Raw genomic sequence first — 18,064 nt, 5'->3', positions numbered from 1 at the left:
ACTATATGCAAAGTAATAAATGGGGTGAACCAGAAAATGTTACATTAAAAAAATGACTTGCCAAGTATTAATGTGGTAAAGTGGAATATATAAGTAACCCAAAAATAATCAGGACCTGGAAGGGATTTATAGAACTATGTATTAATATGAAATATATGTGTCTGAGGAGGGGAAAATGGTGGAGAACATCTTATTAAGAACTAATGGAGAGAGAAAGAGAAGTGATATAGTCATGGGTTTATCTAGCATATAGTGCCTGGCACATAGCAGGCATTTAATAAATGCTTGCTAACTACTCATTTGATTCATAGTGCAAGCCATCTGGGTAGAAGGAAGAATTTGAGAGTTAGTATGGAAGCATATTACAGTTACAGAATACTTCAACTATCTACTCCTTTGCTGAAAGTCCATCATTGCCAAAAGCAGAACAGTGGATAAATTTGCGATCTGACTATGCCAATTTAATTCTTCAAAAGGTAGAGGAAGCGATCAATCAACTCTGTGTGTGTATGTATGTGCAGAGGATGGAGTGGAGGAATAATTGCAATACAGTTTAAGGCATTAGCAGTTGGAGAAATCATAAAAGGTTTAATAGTACCTCTGATTAATCTTGAAGAAATCAATGAATTCTAATAAGGGACACTGCTACAAAGGAATGGTTGGTAAAGTAGAAATAGGAGCTTTAAGGGTAAATGACCAATGTATTCATAACTGACTATGGTAATCTCACTTAGAGCAAGAGACAGGATTTTAGTAAAGATCTAGTAAAAGGATAGTTAGAATCCACTGGTCTAATATTTTGAAGGGGAAGTTAATCTTAAAAGCAATAAATCAAGACTTCTAGAAGTGAAGTGAAAAGATTGAGAATAGAGAGCCCTCCCAATATTTCTTTCCCAAACAGCTTTCAAATTGAATTCTGGAATAGCAGAACCAACAAAAGATCAGAGTGAGCATCTTTCCTACCCAAGATGTCATAGGAAGTTAGAAAAAGAAGTCTGTGACATGAGTGTAGAAGCTGACCAGAAACCCCCATGGATGAAATATCATTTCCCAGTGGTAGGATTAAGTGATGAAGACAGAAGTACTTTCAGTCAAGAGGGAATGGAAACTCAGAGGAATATACTACAAATTAGAATTGGGAGATTTTTGCATCATGTCCAACAAATTAGCAACTTTAAAAAGAAGATGAAAAACAAGAAATAACCTAAGACTGTGAGACTGGTATGACAGGCAGAGTGATACTCTCTTGGTGCCACATTGTAAATTAATCCAATCATTTTAGACAACAATTGGTAATCATGATAGAAAAGAGACTTTGCTATTCACACTTTGTGATATATTGCTAAACATTTATTCCAAAAAGACAAAAGATGGAGGGGAAAGGTCCCAAACCTACCAAAAGACTTGTAGCAATAATTTTTATGGCAGTAAGAAATTAGAAAAAGGTGGATTTCCACTGAGTGGGGAATACTTGAATAAATTATGGCATATGAAAACAGTCAATTATTTTTACACAGCAGGAAAGAATGAACATTAAGAATTCAGAGAACAATAGGGAAATTTATATCCACTAAGGCTTACTGAAAAAAAAAAAAAGAACCAAGATAAATTTTATACACAATGACTTCAATAACATAACACAAAAGGTAATAAAGAGGACATCAGAATTAAAACCAAAGCAATGATGAGTCACCTACAGGATTGAGGAAGCTTATTCCCTCTCTAGAAAGGTAATGGTGTGGAATAAGACATATGCTACCAGACATAAGCAATGTGCTATAGTTTTGTTTTGCTTAATTGTAGAAGGATAGTGAGGTTTTTGGTGAGGGGTAATAGTAATAGGAAATGACAACAATGTTTTCAAAAAAATGTTTAAAAAAATCAACAGGCTGAAGGATTATTGTATCAAATGAGATGAAACTAATGGAGACAAATATAAACTCTTATACTTGGTTTCAAGAAATAGTTACACAAGTAAAGGACAAAGGAGATATGACTAGATATGGATTTACATGAACTGCAATCAGATGACTATAGAAAATTATACATCTGCTCCCCCCCAAAAAAAAATTCAGACTGTATTAAATGAATGAAGGAAATAATGATTCCATTATATTCTGTCACCACAACTGGAATCTAGTTACCTTTTAGGAAACACATAGAAAAGTTGAAATGCTTCCAAAAGAGGGCAATAAGACGAAGGAATTAAAAAACATGACAAGGAAAGGTTTTGTGCATGTTTAACCTGGAGGAGTCTTAGGGGAACAGAATAGCTTTGAGTATCAGAAGGGCTACTTTAGAAGGAGAATTAGATTTCATTTTCTCAAATGGCCTCAAAGAACTGAACTTGGAACAAAAGGTGGAAAATACAGGGAAGTAGATTTAGGGTTGATGCAAGTGAAAGTTTCCTAAACATCAGAAATTTACAAAAAATTGAATGGATTGCCAGGGTTCTTTCTCACTGGAGTTCTTCAAACAAAAACTAGCAATGATGTAGAAAGGGATTCTTGGCCAGGTACATGTTGAATTGTACTTTCTTAAAGGGCTCTTCATACTCTTAGAATCTTGAAGATTTTTATTATGTTGATGAGGAAAATGTTGGACAATAACTTTTATGTTTAAAATACAGACATCAAATACTTCACAAAAACCATGAAATATTCATTCTAAATAGGGTTGACAAATGAAAAGATAAGAGCAAGATGTGCACAGCCTACACTATCAACAAAAAAGCACACCCACAATTTACAAACTTCAGAAGCTACAACTTAATAAAAACCACCCACTTCATACATGTATGCTTTCATAGTGGTATTTTCTGATATATCGTTGTGATTGAGGCAAAATCCACTACATAGTTCCCCTGCCTCTCACAGTTGTTCACTTTAGTTTCTCTGACTATTAGGCTTTTTGGTCCTATTGAGCCCATTTTTGCTGTCTAATATAAAGCAGAGTTCTTTTACTGAATAGGAAACTATGGAAGAAAGAGGTCTAGTGATTTAATTGAGGTTGAATTACAAAAAAAGGTATTGTTTACACTGACATCAGCTTTTAAAATTCATAAGAATTGAGTACTTACTAAGTTGGAATATAAACCTGTTTCAATTTGCTTTCAGCTTCAGCAGCTTTCAGGCGTTTCTAATTAAAATAACAGAGAGAATATTTTACATACAGTACATAAAAATTAGGCTATTTCCTTTTATTCTTAAAAATTACAAGTTATTTAAACCAAGCACCAACAGCCAAAGCAAATTTGATTTTATATCCAAATAGGAATTTTTCAAAGGATATATTTAAAGATTAAATTTGTTACAAAACAACAAATTTTAAGAAAAAAAGACAAAAATATTACTAATATTACTAAGAAAATGAAATAAATTATGTAAGTGAAGATATAAAGTGTACTACATCATATTTCCATATAAATGTTAAAAGCACCATTAAAACAATAAAAAAAAATAAAGACAAGAAAAATCTGTGGGGTCATAGTCATTTCACAATAAATGTGGTTTGGCAAAGAAAATACAAAGGACCACCAAAAGGAGATGCCTTATTATGACCTAGAGAAACCAAAACCTAGAGAAAACCAAGATGTGTCAAATGTTTCTCTAGGTTTTTGTTTGTTTGTTTGTTTTATTTTTTTCCTAAAAGGAAAGATCAAGAGCTGAGGACTAGTTTCTGCCCAAAATGAAATTCTAATGACAGATACAACAGTTATATTTTCCTCTAGTATTCCTTCTCAAGAGGTACACTTTCTTCAATTACACACATACAGATTAATTAAAATTACTTCTGAAGCTTATAAACAGTTATAAAATTACCACAGGATAACAAATCCCTAAATCAAATTAAATTTTTTTGTCTTGTAGATCTTCTTAATGCCAAAATGATAGGATTACCTGTTGTACATATCTATCAGTAGTTTTCCACATATAATAATATTCAATGATGCTAGTCAATGACTTCCATGGGAGCTGAAAAATAAATATTTTAAAATTTAATAAAACTCAAAAATTTAAGCTACTATATACTCCCATAAAAACCTCTTCTTTAAAATAATAAAAATAGTAATTTTATATATGGAAGATACATTTTAGATAACATATTATAGGGGCAGCTAGGTAGCACAGTAGATAGAGTACCAGCCCTGAAGTCAGGAAGATTTGAGTTCAAATCTAATCTTAGAAACTTAATGCTTCCTAGTTGGGTGATTCTGGGCAAGTCACTTAACCCCAACTGCTTCAGCAAAAGAAAAAAAAAAAAAGAAAGGAAAAGAAAACATATTATAGTCCTACATGAAATAATGATCTACCAGATAAGAAACATAACAGAAGTAGTGAAAAAGAAGTAATGCATTTTAAAAAAAAAGTACTTGTTGAATGAGTAAAGATTGCTGATTTACAAAAGTGAAGTATAGTTTGGAAATAGGAAACTGGCTCATTATTTTATACTTACTCTAATTTGGAAGAAAAAATATGTGCTTAAACTAATATTTTCTATAAATACTCAAACATAATGTACCTCATAGCCTCTAGTTTAATAACCATGCATTACAGAAAAGGGGCATATCTACAAAATGTACCCGTAGTTCAATGAAGAAATTTGATTATTTACAGAAATGACTAGCATAAAATAGACATTTTCCTTTAGCTATGGAATTGGAAAACAAATGAACCAATTCTTAAAGGACAGTACAATTAATTTTTACATCTCCTTTTTATAGAAGTGCCCCTTAGGAATAATGAGCAGTATTTAAATATGGGAATAATAATTATATATATAATAACAGTATATATTATGTATAATATATAATTATAACTATAGTAATTATATATTACAATAATATGTAATAATAATAATTATTATTATTTTGCCAAATGCAGAGGCAGTTTATATGGTCACTGTCCCCCCAGAAAAATCACACTGAATATGCAATAGCATATGAAAATACAGTTCAGTTTTAAACAACTAAAATAAAATTGAAAAGCTACTTTTGGAAATTTCTTCTAAGCCTCAAATAATGAACTTCTAATTTTTAAGTAACAATTTAAAATATAACATAAAATATCAAAATTGTATAAGACAGTATATCTAAAGAACAGCAGAGTCACACAAGCACTTACACAAATTAATCTGTTTCTTCATATGTGAAATGAAGCGACTAAACTAAATGATACCATCATAAGACCATTCTATATAAAATTCTCTGATAATATGATTCTAAATGAAGCTATGTATCAGAAAAGCAATGCTATTAGTTAAGCAATCAGAACAATATTATGAGTAAGAGATAAAAATCACATAACTGAACAGTTGAAAGATTACAATACAGAAAATATGATGAAAGTCATCATATTCTAATTTTATAGCTGGATAATTAGGAAGTACTAAGACTTTTCCCAAAGACAACAGAGAATATCTTTACTGAAACTAGTATTAGAACTCAAGGACCTCCAGACCTATTCCTTTTATTAGTAAAGCAGCCATTCTCTTAAAATGGGCATAACAGCTTTAGCTGAAAGGCATGATCAAACTTTCTCATCCTGATAGATTATTGTTCATAGCATAGCTGAAAGAGATAAATTAAAACATGAGCTTTAAAGATAAATGCTTTAAAATATTCACGTCAAATGCTGTGCTTATGCCACAACTTAATTTAATCTTTTTTTTAAAGCCTTATAATTTTCTACTTACAAAGTCCTGACGTATATCATTGAAGTCTTTTCCATATTTTTCCAAAGCTTCTTCAAATAGGCTAGCTTCAGAAGCAGACCATTCTTCCATTTCATCTCTACATAAAACAGGTCCTCCAAGTGGTACAAGAACACTAATTGCACTGCTTAAATCATAGCTGTGTCTGTATAATGTGTCCATAGCATGGAACTAAAGAGAATAAGAAAGAAACAAGGAAGCTCAGAATTAATTATTACCAAATATCAAAGGTTATTAAGGTATATTCACAATGACAAAGTTAATTAACAACAATGTATCCAGGACAGCATTTTTCAACTTTTAAGAAAATTGTTCTTTCCAATTATATATAAAAACAATTTTTAACATTCTTTTAAAAAAATTTAGCTTCACATTCTCTCCCCTTTTCTCCTCCCCCCTTGATTGAGAAGGCAAACAATTTGATATAAATTATATATTTTTCATGCAAAACATTTCCATATTAATCATATTGTGAGAGAAAATAAAGACACCTCCCACAAAAAAAAAAAAAACACCACCAAAAAAATAAAGTACAGTGTGCTTTGATTTTCATCCAGTTCCTTCTCTGAAGGTGGATAGCATTTTTCAACATCAGTCCTTTGGAAGTGGAGGATAGCATTTTTAAAACCATGAGAATAAAGGTGACTTACAGGAAATGAAGATGACTAAATATTCATTTTCAGCAATATATACTATTAAATAATTGAATTAGTTACATTACACAAATAAATGTAAGATAGCCTATCTGAATATAGGCTAATCAATCTTATTTGTAATTAAATGAATGGATCTATTATCTCAATGGAGGCAATGGTCTCCTATGAAATAGCATGCAAACCATCCATGAGCACTTATCATTTATTTCCTCTCAAAATGCCAGAGGACAGGGGGGAAGGGAATATTCTCCTAATATTCAATAGTATCAGTGAAGCACACAGGCCACTTGTTCTTTCCATATGACTGGCTGATTTTCTTTTTTCTCTTAGATATTACATTACTTTGGTTCTTCTTAATTCCTTGTTTGTAAATCATTGCTCATGGCAACTTTAAACCTTTTCATTACCTTCTAGGTATCACACACGATTCTTCAGACCCCTACCATTAAAAAAAATGCTCTTCCTATAGGTAAATTTTAGGGGAATCATTCAAAAACAACATATATAAGAAGCATATAAAATAGGTAGAGTTGGATGGATTATAATCTACATTTCTTTGTTGGAAGGAATATTCCATTCACATATGTCCATGAATAACTGAGTATTCAAAATAATTAAAGATTATAGAATCTGGCTCAGTAGAATAAATAAATCCTTGCCAACACAGGACACAGCTCAATTAACTTTTTAAAAATAGTCTGCCAAAGCCAAAATCAAAAATTCTCTTACAAATATCTTTTAAATAGCTTTGTTGATTTGGAATTTTCTCTTTCAGTTTTTTAAGTTGAATCATACATTGGATAAGCTATAGGAAAAAGGATCCACTAATATATGATTAGTGGAAATTTTCTGGAAAAATTGAAATTATGGGGGAAAACGTAACTCAACTGTTTATACCCAGTGATTCTGCTACTGGGCACACACACCAAGGCAGTCAAAGACAGAAAGAAAGATGCCATATGCAACAAAATATTTATAGCACCAGTTTTTGTGGTAGCAAAAAAAAAATCAACCCAGGAAACAAAGTGGGTGCTCAATAATTAAAAAGTGATGTTTATCCTGAAATTCAGGGATATGATAGAGATATGATAGCTATCTTCAAGAACTTGAATATCTACCACATGAAGGTTTATTCTATAGGTCTCCAAAAATCCAATCCAGGCACAAAGGTGGCAAGTATAGAAAGAAAAATGTTAAGCTTGAGGTCAGGAAAACCTTTCTAATAACTGGAACTGTTCAAAAGTAGAATGGGTTGTCTTGGGATCAATCTATTAACATTTACTAAGTACCTAATATGTGCCAGACACTATGTCATGGGAAACAGTGGGGAATACAAAAATGGGGCAAAGGAGATAGTCAAGGAATTTACAATCTAATGGTGGAGATAACATGTCAACAAATATATACACACACATACATACATACATACATACATACATGCATACATACATAAAACAAGTTATACAAAGGATAAATAGGAAGTGAATAAAAGAGAAAAGTACCAGAATTAAAAACAGTTAAGAAAGGCTTCCTAGAGAAGGTGAAATTTTAGTTGGAACTTTCAGACATGAAGCATGGCCAGAGAGAGTGCCTGGAATTGAAGGATATCTTGTTCATAAAACAAATAGCCAGTGTCACTGGATCAAAGAAAATATATTGAACTATGAGGTGTAAGATAAGAAGACTTTGGAAGATAGGGTTCCCTTTTAAGCCCTGTAGCAAGGACTAGATCATCACCTATCAAATTTGTTATAGTGATGATTCCTATCAGGTATGAATTAGATGAGATGGCCCTAAAGTCTCTTCTGACTTCAAAATTTTGTGATTCTATGAATAATAAAGATAACAAAATCTTTTGAAACAACATGTGACAATATGAAAATTAAATGTACAAATGTACAAAAACAACCAAAATGATTGTTGCAAAATTAGAAACACAACTCCAAAGAACAGATAGAAGAATTAACTATATTACTTTACAACAATTGGAAATACTAAGATGTACTTCATTTAGCTGATTTTTTTATCTTTTCCTCTTTTTTTGTTCTTTTAAGAAATGTGTCATTTGAGATATAACACATTTCTCTGGGACAAAGAAGAGAAAATACAGGGAGAAATTCTAGTAATAAAAAAAATGTGAATTAAAAACTTATTTTTTTAAATTATTGGGCAGCAAAATGACAACAGTTGGAGGAAGTGTGGAAAACTTGAGAAACTCATACATCAGTAGAGTTGTGAATTCATCTAATCATTCTGGAGAGCAATTTGGAAAAATGCCTAAAGGGATGTGAAAATGGGGAATATCTTTTGACCTAGCAACATCACTATTAGATCTGTACCCTAAGAAGATCAAAGGGGAAAAATCCTAAATATTTATAGCAGCTTATTTTGTGCTGGCAAAGAATTGGAAATTGAAGGAATACCAGTCAATTGGGGAATAGCTGAACAAGTTGTGATATACGATTGTGATGGAACACTATTGTGCTATAAGAATGATCAGCAGGAAAACTTCAGAAAAATGTGAGAAGATTTACATGAATGGATGCAAAATGAAATGAGCAGAAGCAGGAGAATACTGTACACAGTAATAGTAAATCAAATGGTAATCAACTGTGAATGATTCAACTATTTTCAGCAATACCAATTTAATAATATCTAAAACAATTTCAAAGGACTTAAGTTGAAAAATGCTATCCACTCCCAAAGAAAAAACTTATAGTGCTTGAATACATACTTTGATAGTTTGTTTGGATTTTTTGCTTTATTATTCTTGGTGTTTTTTGTCTGCATTTTCTTTTACAATATGGCTAAGATAGAAACGTTTTGCATGACTGAATATAATTTATATCAAATTACTTGCCTTATCAAGGAGAAGATAAGGAAGAATTTGAAACTCAAAATTTTAGAAAATTAATGTTAAAATTTTTTGTTTACATTAAGAGAAAAAATAAGATTAAAATAATATTTTAAAAATTTTTTTAAGTTTCACGGTAAAGTTGGACTATGAGAATGTACTTTGTAATACATCTACTTCTCTGAAGTCCTGAGAGACTCTGGGGTGTGGAATACTACAGATAATGTCATATTTTTATTAATATGTTGGCCAGTTTTGCACAACTGTTTAATTCCACCCTATATCTTTTTATTCTTTGTTCTAATGAATGAAGTTTTGGAAGGAAGAGAAAGAGTGCACTGGGAGAGTTAGATCACATAAAAAGAAAAAACAGAAAGGCATGGAAAAACTTGCACAAAATGATAAAGAACAAAATGAGCAGAACCAAGAGAACATTGTTTGCAATAAAAGCAATATTGTTTTAAGAATGACTTTGAACAACTTAGTCATTTTGACAACTAGAAATACACAAATAAAAATACAGGACTTATGAAGAAAGATGCTACCTACATTCAGAGAAAGAAGTGATAAACAGATGTATGTGTAGAATAATTTTATATTTATATATACACACACATGTACCTATTAGTATCTAATGGTAGTCATATCTAAGGCAGAAAGAGGAAATGGAATTTACATGAAAACTTTATTGTATATTTGGAGAAAATAGTAAGTTGTACATAGTAGGTTTATAGTTTCATGTGCAATCATATTTTTTGGGGGGAGTACTATCTTGTGAAAATGTTTGCTTCGTTCCATGAATTTAAAATAAAATAAATTTTAAAAGAACAAGATAAAAAAAAAAGGCGTCAGTAAAATTTATTAAAAATAAACTAAAACAATGTTGATTAAAATATGAAGATCAAGGAAGAGGCACAATCTCTTTACAGATGAGAAAATGATTTTTTAAAAGGTTATATAAGGTTAAATATTCAATTCTAGTTTTGCTTCAGTATTTAGTATCAATGATACCAATCTTTAATAAAGAGAACAGGGAAATAAATGATTAAGACAGAATTGAAATCAGAGATCTAATTCTTCTTCCATTATCTGTCAAATTGATATTCCCAAAATACTTTCCACTTCCCTATTCAAAATCTTTAATAGCTTCTAGGATAAAATACAAATATAAAATACAAAATCTTTAATAGCTTCTGGGATAAAATATAAAATCTCCCGCATGACTTTTAAAAGCCTTGCTAAAATGACTCCCATCTACCTTTTCAGTCTTATTTCACATTATTCCCTTTTGTGAATTCTACATTACAATCAAATTGTCCTATAACACAGACAACAATGTCATCAAGTGCTTCTGTGCCCACATGAACTTGGTTCCTCATTTCTGAGCTACAGTATCTTCTTCATCTCATCTTTGAATATTTAGTTCATATGCCCAAAGGGCTATAAAACTGTGAATACCCTTTCACCCAGCAGTATCTCTACTGAAGTAATTTCAATAAAGCCAGTGTTGCCAAATGAATATCAGAAAAGGTTTCGTGTTCCTTAAGAGTAAGGACTTTTTCTTTTCTTTTTTAAATTTTGTTTCCTTACTGCCAAGCGCAGTGACTTGCACATAGGAACAACTTAAGAAATGTTTGAACTGTGTTATTGAGTTGAAAAACAGGTATTGTTTTGGTAAGAAAAAGAAATGTGGTCCTCAAAGACCGAAAAACAAATATGATTGCTTTTGGTGACTGAGGTGAAACTGAGGCAAATGGAAGAAGTGCTTCAGGAATAAAGATAAACAAATGTCCATATTTTTAAACAGTGAAGCAGAAAAAATCTTGAAACTATTTCAAAAATTTTGAAACATAGGTATGTTTAACTTTGATTGTTAGAAATGATTTCTAATAATTTGGGAGCTTTTACAAGGGGAAGAACTCATTAAAGAAAAAAAAAAAAACTGGTGTCACTTCATTTCTAGCATCTTCCTTTCCACATCTGTAAAAAGAGGAGAGTAATTTAGGTGAACTTTGAGGATCATTCCACCTCTAAAGTTTAGATAATATGATCCAATATTAGTTCTAGAAAACAAAGAATGACACTATTCTCCCACTTCAGAGAAGTAGAGGGTAAAAGGTATGAAATGATGCATGATGTTTTCAGTTTATTTCTTGATACCACTATAAAATATAACATTTTTAAAAAACAGATTATTCCAAATGAACAACATTTGGTAATTAGGTCAAGACAATGCTACAGACAAAGCATGACTGGATTTTAGAAAAGTATTTGAAAAAAAATCTCATTATCATATAAAAAATCTCAAAAATCTCATTTTTGTGGGCAATACAGAAAAATGAGAGACAATATAGTTAGATAGATTCAGAAATTACAATAACCAAACACCAAAAGCAGTAATTAACATTTTCAATATGAAGATATATAACAGTCCCATGGTCTCCAGCACCTAAGCTACTCCTAAAAGATGTGTGATATGCAATCAACTAATCAAAGAGTGAGACAGGACACATCTTTCTTCCTTCCAATAATCAATTATGGGACCTATCTCTAACACAACCAACCAATGACTACTCTTCTAACAGTCTTTCTCAGTGTACTTCTCTCAACACTTTGAAAGAGGATGCCTTCCTCACTTGTGAGCTGGATATTAATCTTCAAAGCAAATATAACCCACAACCTGGACACCCACAATAATATCTATCATTGGAAAAATTCTATTCATCAGTATAGCTCTAGACTCTGAAAAGAGAAGATGTAGATATGAGAGATGTATCAATATTAGTATTTGTCATGAGAGAAAATGCAGTTTTAGTAACATTAATTAAAAAAACTATATTTCATTCTTATCTCTTCATTTTTCTTGTTCATTCGGTTGTGTCCAACTCCTCATGACCCTGTACTAGGATCTTCTATCTTCCACTATATCTCAAAATCTGCTCAAACTCATGTTCATTCACATTCTTTTTAAACTTCTATTTTTCTGTTTTATAATGGATAGTAACATAGGTATATAATTTATAAATAAATATGCATATATTGGAGATTCTATGATCATTCTTTTTTTTTGCTAATGGGATGTGTGATCAAACATGTTAGATAATATCTAAATATTGGCATTAATAAAGAGGCTTTTTTTTTAATTTAGAAAGATGTTTGAGGTAATTTTTTAAAATGTGATGTCCAAAACCCTGTTTTCCTGCTGTTTTCAATTCTGGGTGCAGCTCATCTATTTGAAGTATCTAATACACACAAACACACAGACATATATAACAATGAGTGATACATACAGAATGAAAGAGACAGAAAAAGGAGCTGCGTGAAGGGTGGGTATGAGTTAGGCCATAACATATCACAAAGAATTACAAAGAAAATATGGAATAAAGGATGTCATAAAAAAAAAGCTATGAGCAGAAATGAAGCAATAAATAATAAAAGTATCAAGTAACTGATGGATACTGTATATTCCAGGTATACTTGCAATGTTAAGAGCAAAGAATCACCCAGTACATTGAGTGTTGATATATGCCAATATGGAAGAATAACACAGGATAGAATGAGTAAGATCTTCATTGATGAAATCACAGATCTATTTAAGTATTAAGAAGACATAGCTGAATTTACTATGACGCAGAAATTACTGAAGATGTAAAAAGTATTTTACAATTAGCAACAGCTCTGAAAAAAAATTGGAAGTAATTGATTCAGTTGAGCTATTTTCAGCTGATATAACACTTCCCAAGCCATGAATGCATATTTTACATTTTCCAGATAATGGTAGATAAATGTTCTTTCCAAAATAGATCCTAGACTCCTCATTTAAAAAGACTATAATCAATGAAATGAATTATAATGATGATTGTAATTGGAAATGAGACGAATGCTATAAAATTGTTTCTTTAAAGGCAATGTCTAAAAACTCCTACTGATACTTTGTATATCAACAAATCTTTTTGAAAACATTTCTAGACATGTCGTTTTACAGCATAGTTGTTTCTAGATATGCCTTCTGAAAACCCTGAACACCCTGAACTAAAAGGACCCTTCATCTAAAAAAAAAAAAAAAAAAAATCAAGCAAAAATGGCTGACAGGGGGATCACATAAAAATAAATTAAACATCCAATAGCACTTATACTAGAAAAAGGGAGATATATTTCATAAACTGGGTTTTAGGAATCAAGAATGGTTATTAAAATAAGTCAAAATCCAATTGCCTTGTTTCATTTGCATTTTTGTAGTTATTATACTACATATCTTGCTTACTTTGATTTATATCATATCTTTTCCATTACTTCTGATTTTGTCATATTCCTCGTTTCTTTTTGGTGTGAAACAACTATGCTGTTATTACACAGCATAGTTGTTTCTAGATATGCCTTCTGAAAACCCTGAACACCCTGAACTAAAAGGACCCTTCATCTAAAAAAAAAAAAAAAAAAATCAAGCAAAAATGGCTGACAGGGGGATCACATAAAAATAAATTAAACATCCAATAGCACTTATACTAGAAAAAGGGAGATATATTTCATAAACTGGGTTTTATGAATCAAGAATGGTTATTAAAATAAGTCAAAATCCAATTGCCTTGTTTCATTTGCATTTTTGTAGTTATTATACTACATATCTTGCTTACTTTGATTTATATCATATCTTTTCCATTACTTCTGATTTTGTCATATTCCTCGTTTCTTTTTGGTGTGAAACAACTATGCTGTTATTACACAGCATAGTTGTTTCTAGATATGCCTTCTGAAAACCCTGAACACCCTGAACTAAAAGGACCCTTCATCTAAAAAAAAAAAAAAAAAAAATCAAGCAAAAATGGCTGACAGGGGGATCACATAAAAATAAATTAAACATCCAATAGCACTTATACTAGAAAAAGGGAGATATATTTCATAAACTGGGTTTTATGAATCAAGAATGGTTATTAAAATAAGTCAAAATCCAATTGCCTTGTTTCATTTGCATTTTTGTAGTTATTATACTACATATCTTGCTTACTTTGATTTATATCATATCTTTTCCATTACTTCTGATTTTGTCATATTCCTCGTTTCTTTTTGGTGTGAAACAACTATGCTGTAAAACGACATGTCTAGAAATGTTTTCAAAAAGATTTGTTGATATACAAAGTATCAGTAGGAGTTTTTAGACATTGCCTTTAAAGAAACAATTTTATAGCATTCGTCTCATTTCCAATTACAATCATCATTATAATTCATTTCATTGATTATAGTCTTTTTAAATGAGGAGTCTAGGATCTATTTTGGAAAGAACATTTATCTACCATTATCTGGAAAATGTAAAATATTCATTCATGGCTTGGGAAGTGTTATATCAGCTGAAAATAGCTCAACTGAATCAATTACTTCCAATTTTTTTTTCAGAGCTGTTGCTAATTGTAAAATACTTTTTACATCTTCAGTAATGTCTGCGTCATAGTAAATTCAGCTATGTCTTCTTAATACTTAAATAGATCTGTGATTTCATCAATGAAGATCTTACTCATTCTATCCTGTGTTATTCTTCCATATTGGCATATATCAACACTCAATGTACTGGGTGATTCTTTGCCCTTAACATTGCAAGTATACCTGGAATATACAATATCCATCAGTTACTTGATACTTTTATTATTTATTGCTTCATTTCTGCTCATAGCTTTTTTTTTTATGACATCCTTTACTCCATATTTTCTTTGTAATTCTTTGTGATATGTTATGGCCTAACTCATACCCACCCTTCATGCAGCTCCTTTTTCTGTCTCTTTCATTCTGTATGTATCACTCACTGTTATATATGTCTGTGTGTTTGTGTGTATTAGATGCTTCAAATAGATGAGCTGCACCCAGAATTGAAAACAGCAGGAAAACAGGCTTTTGGACATCGCATTTTAAAAAAATTACCTCAAACATCTTTCTAAATTAAAAAAAAAAAAACCTCTTTATTAATGCCAATATTTAACATGTATCCTTTTTTCTACTTTTAATTTTTTGCCAAGGAAAATCTTTGAACCATCCTTCAATTTAACAACAATGGTTATTAAAATAAGTCAAAATCCAATTGCCTTACTTGTTTCATTTGCATTTTTGTAGTTATTATACTACATATCTTGCTTACTTTGATTTATATCACATCTTTTCCATTACTTTTGATTTTGTCACATTCCTCATTTCTTTTGGTGTGAATGTTAATCAAATTCATGATACAATAATCAACAGGCATCTGCCTTTTTTTTTTCAGTTTATAGTTACTATTAAAAGTGTCGCTATGAATTATTTTAGTCTTCCAAAGAGAGTGTGAGTGTGAGTGTGTGTGTGTGTGTGTGCACGTGTGTGTCTGTGTGTGTATGTGTGACTTCATTCTGCCTTTGACCTAGATAGCAGTGATTTTGTTGAGTCAAAGAATATGAACAGTTCAAGAGGGTCCCATATTTGTTTAGACTCAATACACCTTATCAGGCATTTTTTTTTTTTGTTTAACCTGACTTTAAACTATCTTAAATAAATTAGAGGGCAAAATCTAATGAGAGTGAAAGAAATCCTTAGCAGCTCATTACATTACCATTTATAAGCAAGATAGTAAAAATTCTACTACCCATTTTCTCATAAATAATGGAGGTTTTTAAAGATATAGATGCTAATCGTTAATATCATTGAAATTTAAATCTCAACACCCACAACAAAATCAGTACAATATGCTACTTCTGCTAAACAATTGTGTAAGTATTGTCACATTTCATAGATTCTACAACAGATGGAGCTGACAAATGGAAGCATTTCAGGAGAAAGATTGACAGGGAAGACTTGGCCATGCATTTCTCACTTTCTCTAGTCTGTAAAAATACATAGTTTTCTTCTGCCATCTGTTTTTTCAGTTAAAATTCCATCACTAATAATATATATATATATTTTAAATGTTACTTGCTGCCAGAAAATGTGGGCTTGGAACATCATTTCTATTGAAAAGAGAACCAATATACATGAACAAAATTACTGAAACATGATACTATCCTACTTTTATTCAAAATAAAGAGTCAATTTAGGCCATCATGCTTAAAGCTCATACTGTGATAAAGTCAAAAGCTTTACTGTGTATTGTTTGGTATGCATTCATAATCCATAAAATAACCTCCACAATCAAATCATCAAATATGTCAGTTTATGATATTACTAATTTATGTCAGGACACAAGAGATTCCCAGTCATTTTCTTTAAGATTCTAAAGCAAGGGCTCTTCACTTTTTTTGGTACATTTATAATTCCTATTACTAAAGAGGCTGAGGCTGGCTGATCTCCTGATCTCAGAAGTTAAGCCATAGTATGCTGATCTGACTAAATGTATGTGTTAAGCCTGATACCAATGGGTACCACATTGCCTAGAGAGTGTAAATTGGCTCAGGTCAAGAATGAAGCATATTAAAGCTGCTGATTTGAGACTATCAGTAGACACTGTACTTTTAGCCTGGGCAAGACAGGAAGAACCAGTATCAAAAACAAATAACACCTTTTTTTTTTTTTTTTTAAATTTTTGGCAGGAACTCAACAAAATTTAAGGAATAAAATGCAATACATATGATTACAAAGAAAACCAATTACACTGAAATACAAATTTTGGAGTTGGAGTTTTTTGTTTGCTTTTGGGGCTGGAATTTTTTTGTTTTGTTTTGGGTTTTTTGCCATTTAGGTTCACAGATTCCCTGAAATCTATCCATTGATTCCTGTGACCTTTTAGGTCTATAAACCTCAGGTTAAAAAAACCCATCTATACAGTATCAAGAGAAAGGCAAATCAAAACAACTTTGAAATTTAACCTCATATTCAGTAAATTGGCAAAAAGATGACAAAAGTCAGGAAGTCAAAGTTGGAAGGGCTAAAGAAGGATAGGCACAAAAGGACATTTTGATAGAGCAAATAAGCACAACCATTTTGGAGAGTGATTTGGAACTGTACAAATCAAATTACTTAAATGTGGAACTGTATAAATCAAATTACTTAAATGTTAGTAGTGCCTTTAAAGCCAGAGATTCTAAAATAGACATATAACCCAAGAGGTCACCAATAAGAAAATTATCCAATATGCTAAAATATTTATAACAAAACTTTTTATTGGAAGCAAAAAATTAGAAACAAAGTAGATGTCCATGGATTGGGAACTAAATAAAATGAAGTACAAATATAATAAAATATACCATGCTATTAAAAAAAACCCCAACAAATATGAATAGAGAAACATGAAAAAACTTACATGCACTGATATAGACTAAAGTAAGCAGGGTAAGAAATGAATATGCAACTTGAACACAAACATGTAATAGAAAAAAATTATCAAAAGTGAAAGCTGCAAAATTATAAAGATTAAGGATAGTTCCAATGAAGAAATGTAATTATACACTGGTCTCACTCTTTAGCAGAGATGGGAGATCCACAGGTATAGACTAATACTCATCTTTTCTGACTTTTTTTTTGTGAGGGAGAGTGTACTGTTAAGTTTTGTTAGATTTTGTCTCTTTTTTTCTAATCTTTAAAAGATTTTATTTGTCATGTAGTTATAGATTTCTGGGAGGGGAAATGAGAAAGACACTGGGAAAAATTTTTATGATGCAAAAAAATTTTTAGATTTTATTTTTTAAAAGAAAAAAAGAACCTTTGCTCTAAAGATAGTAAAGAGAGTTTCAGAATAACCTAAAATTATTTTCCTTGTTTTTCTGTACTGCAGGGGTTTCCAAATTTCATATTGAGTTGTCCTCCCTTACTTTAAAAAAATTGGCCATAGTTTCCAATATTTTTCATAAAAGAATTTACAGAAATAATTTAATGAGTTGCAGAAAATAAAACC

At 30.9% G+C, this 18,064-nt stretch overlaps 1 protein-coding gene across 1 annotated transcript in view; it reads right to left on the bottom strand.

Moving 5' to 3' along the window:
- Positions 1–18,064, bottom strand: part of MTA3 (metastasis associated 1 family member 3) — a 176,680-nt gene that overhangs the window by 31,567 nt on the left and 127,049 nt on the right. Inside the window, exons 9-11 of the mRNA XM_051975178.1 lie at positions 5,695–5,883; positions 3,900–3,974; positions 3,080–3,138 (exon numbers count right to left, since the gene is read on the bottom strand). Of these exons, the coding sequence (XP_051831138.1) occupies positions 3,080–3,138; positions 3,900–3,974; positions 5,695–5,883 (323 nt within the window). The remainder of the gene's footprint in view (positions 1–3,079; positions 3,139–3,899; positions 3,975–5,694; positions 5,884–18,064) is intronic.

This window comes from Antechinus flavipes, chromosome 2 (assembly GCF_016432865.1).
Source record: "Antechinus flavipes isolate AdamAnt ecotype Samford, QLD, Australia chromosome 2, AdamAnt_v2, whole genome shotgun sequence".
Taxonomy (NCBI): domain Eukaryota; kingdom Metazoa; phylum Chordata; class Mammalia; order Dasyuromorphia; family Dasyuridae; genus Antechinus; species Antechinus flavipes.
This window is presented reverse-complemented; position numbering and strand designations above follow the sequence as displayed.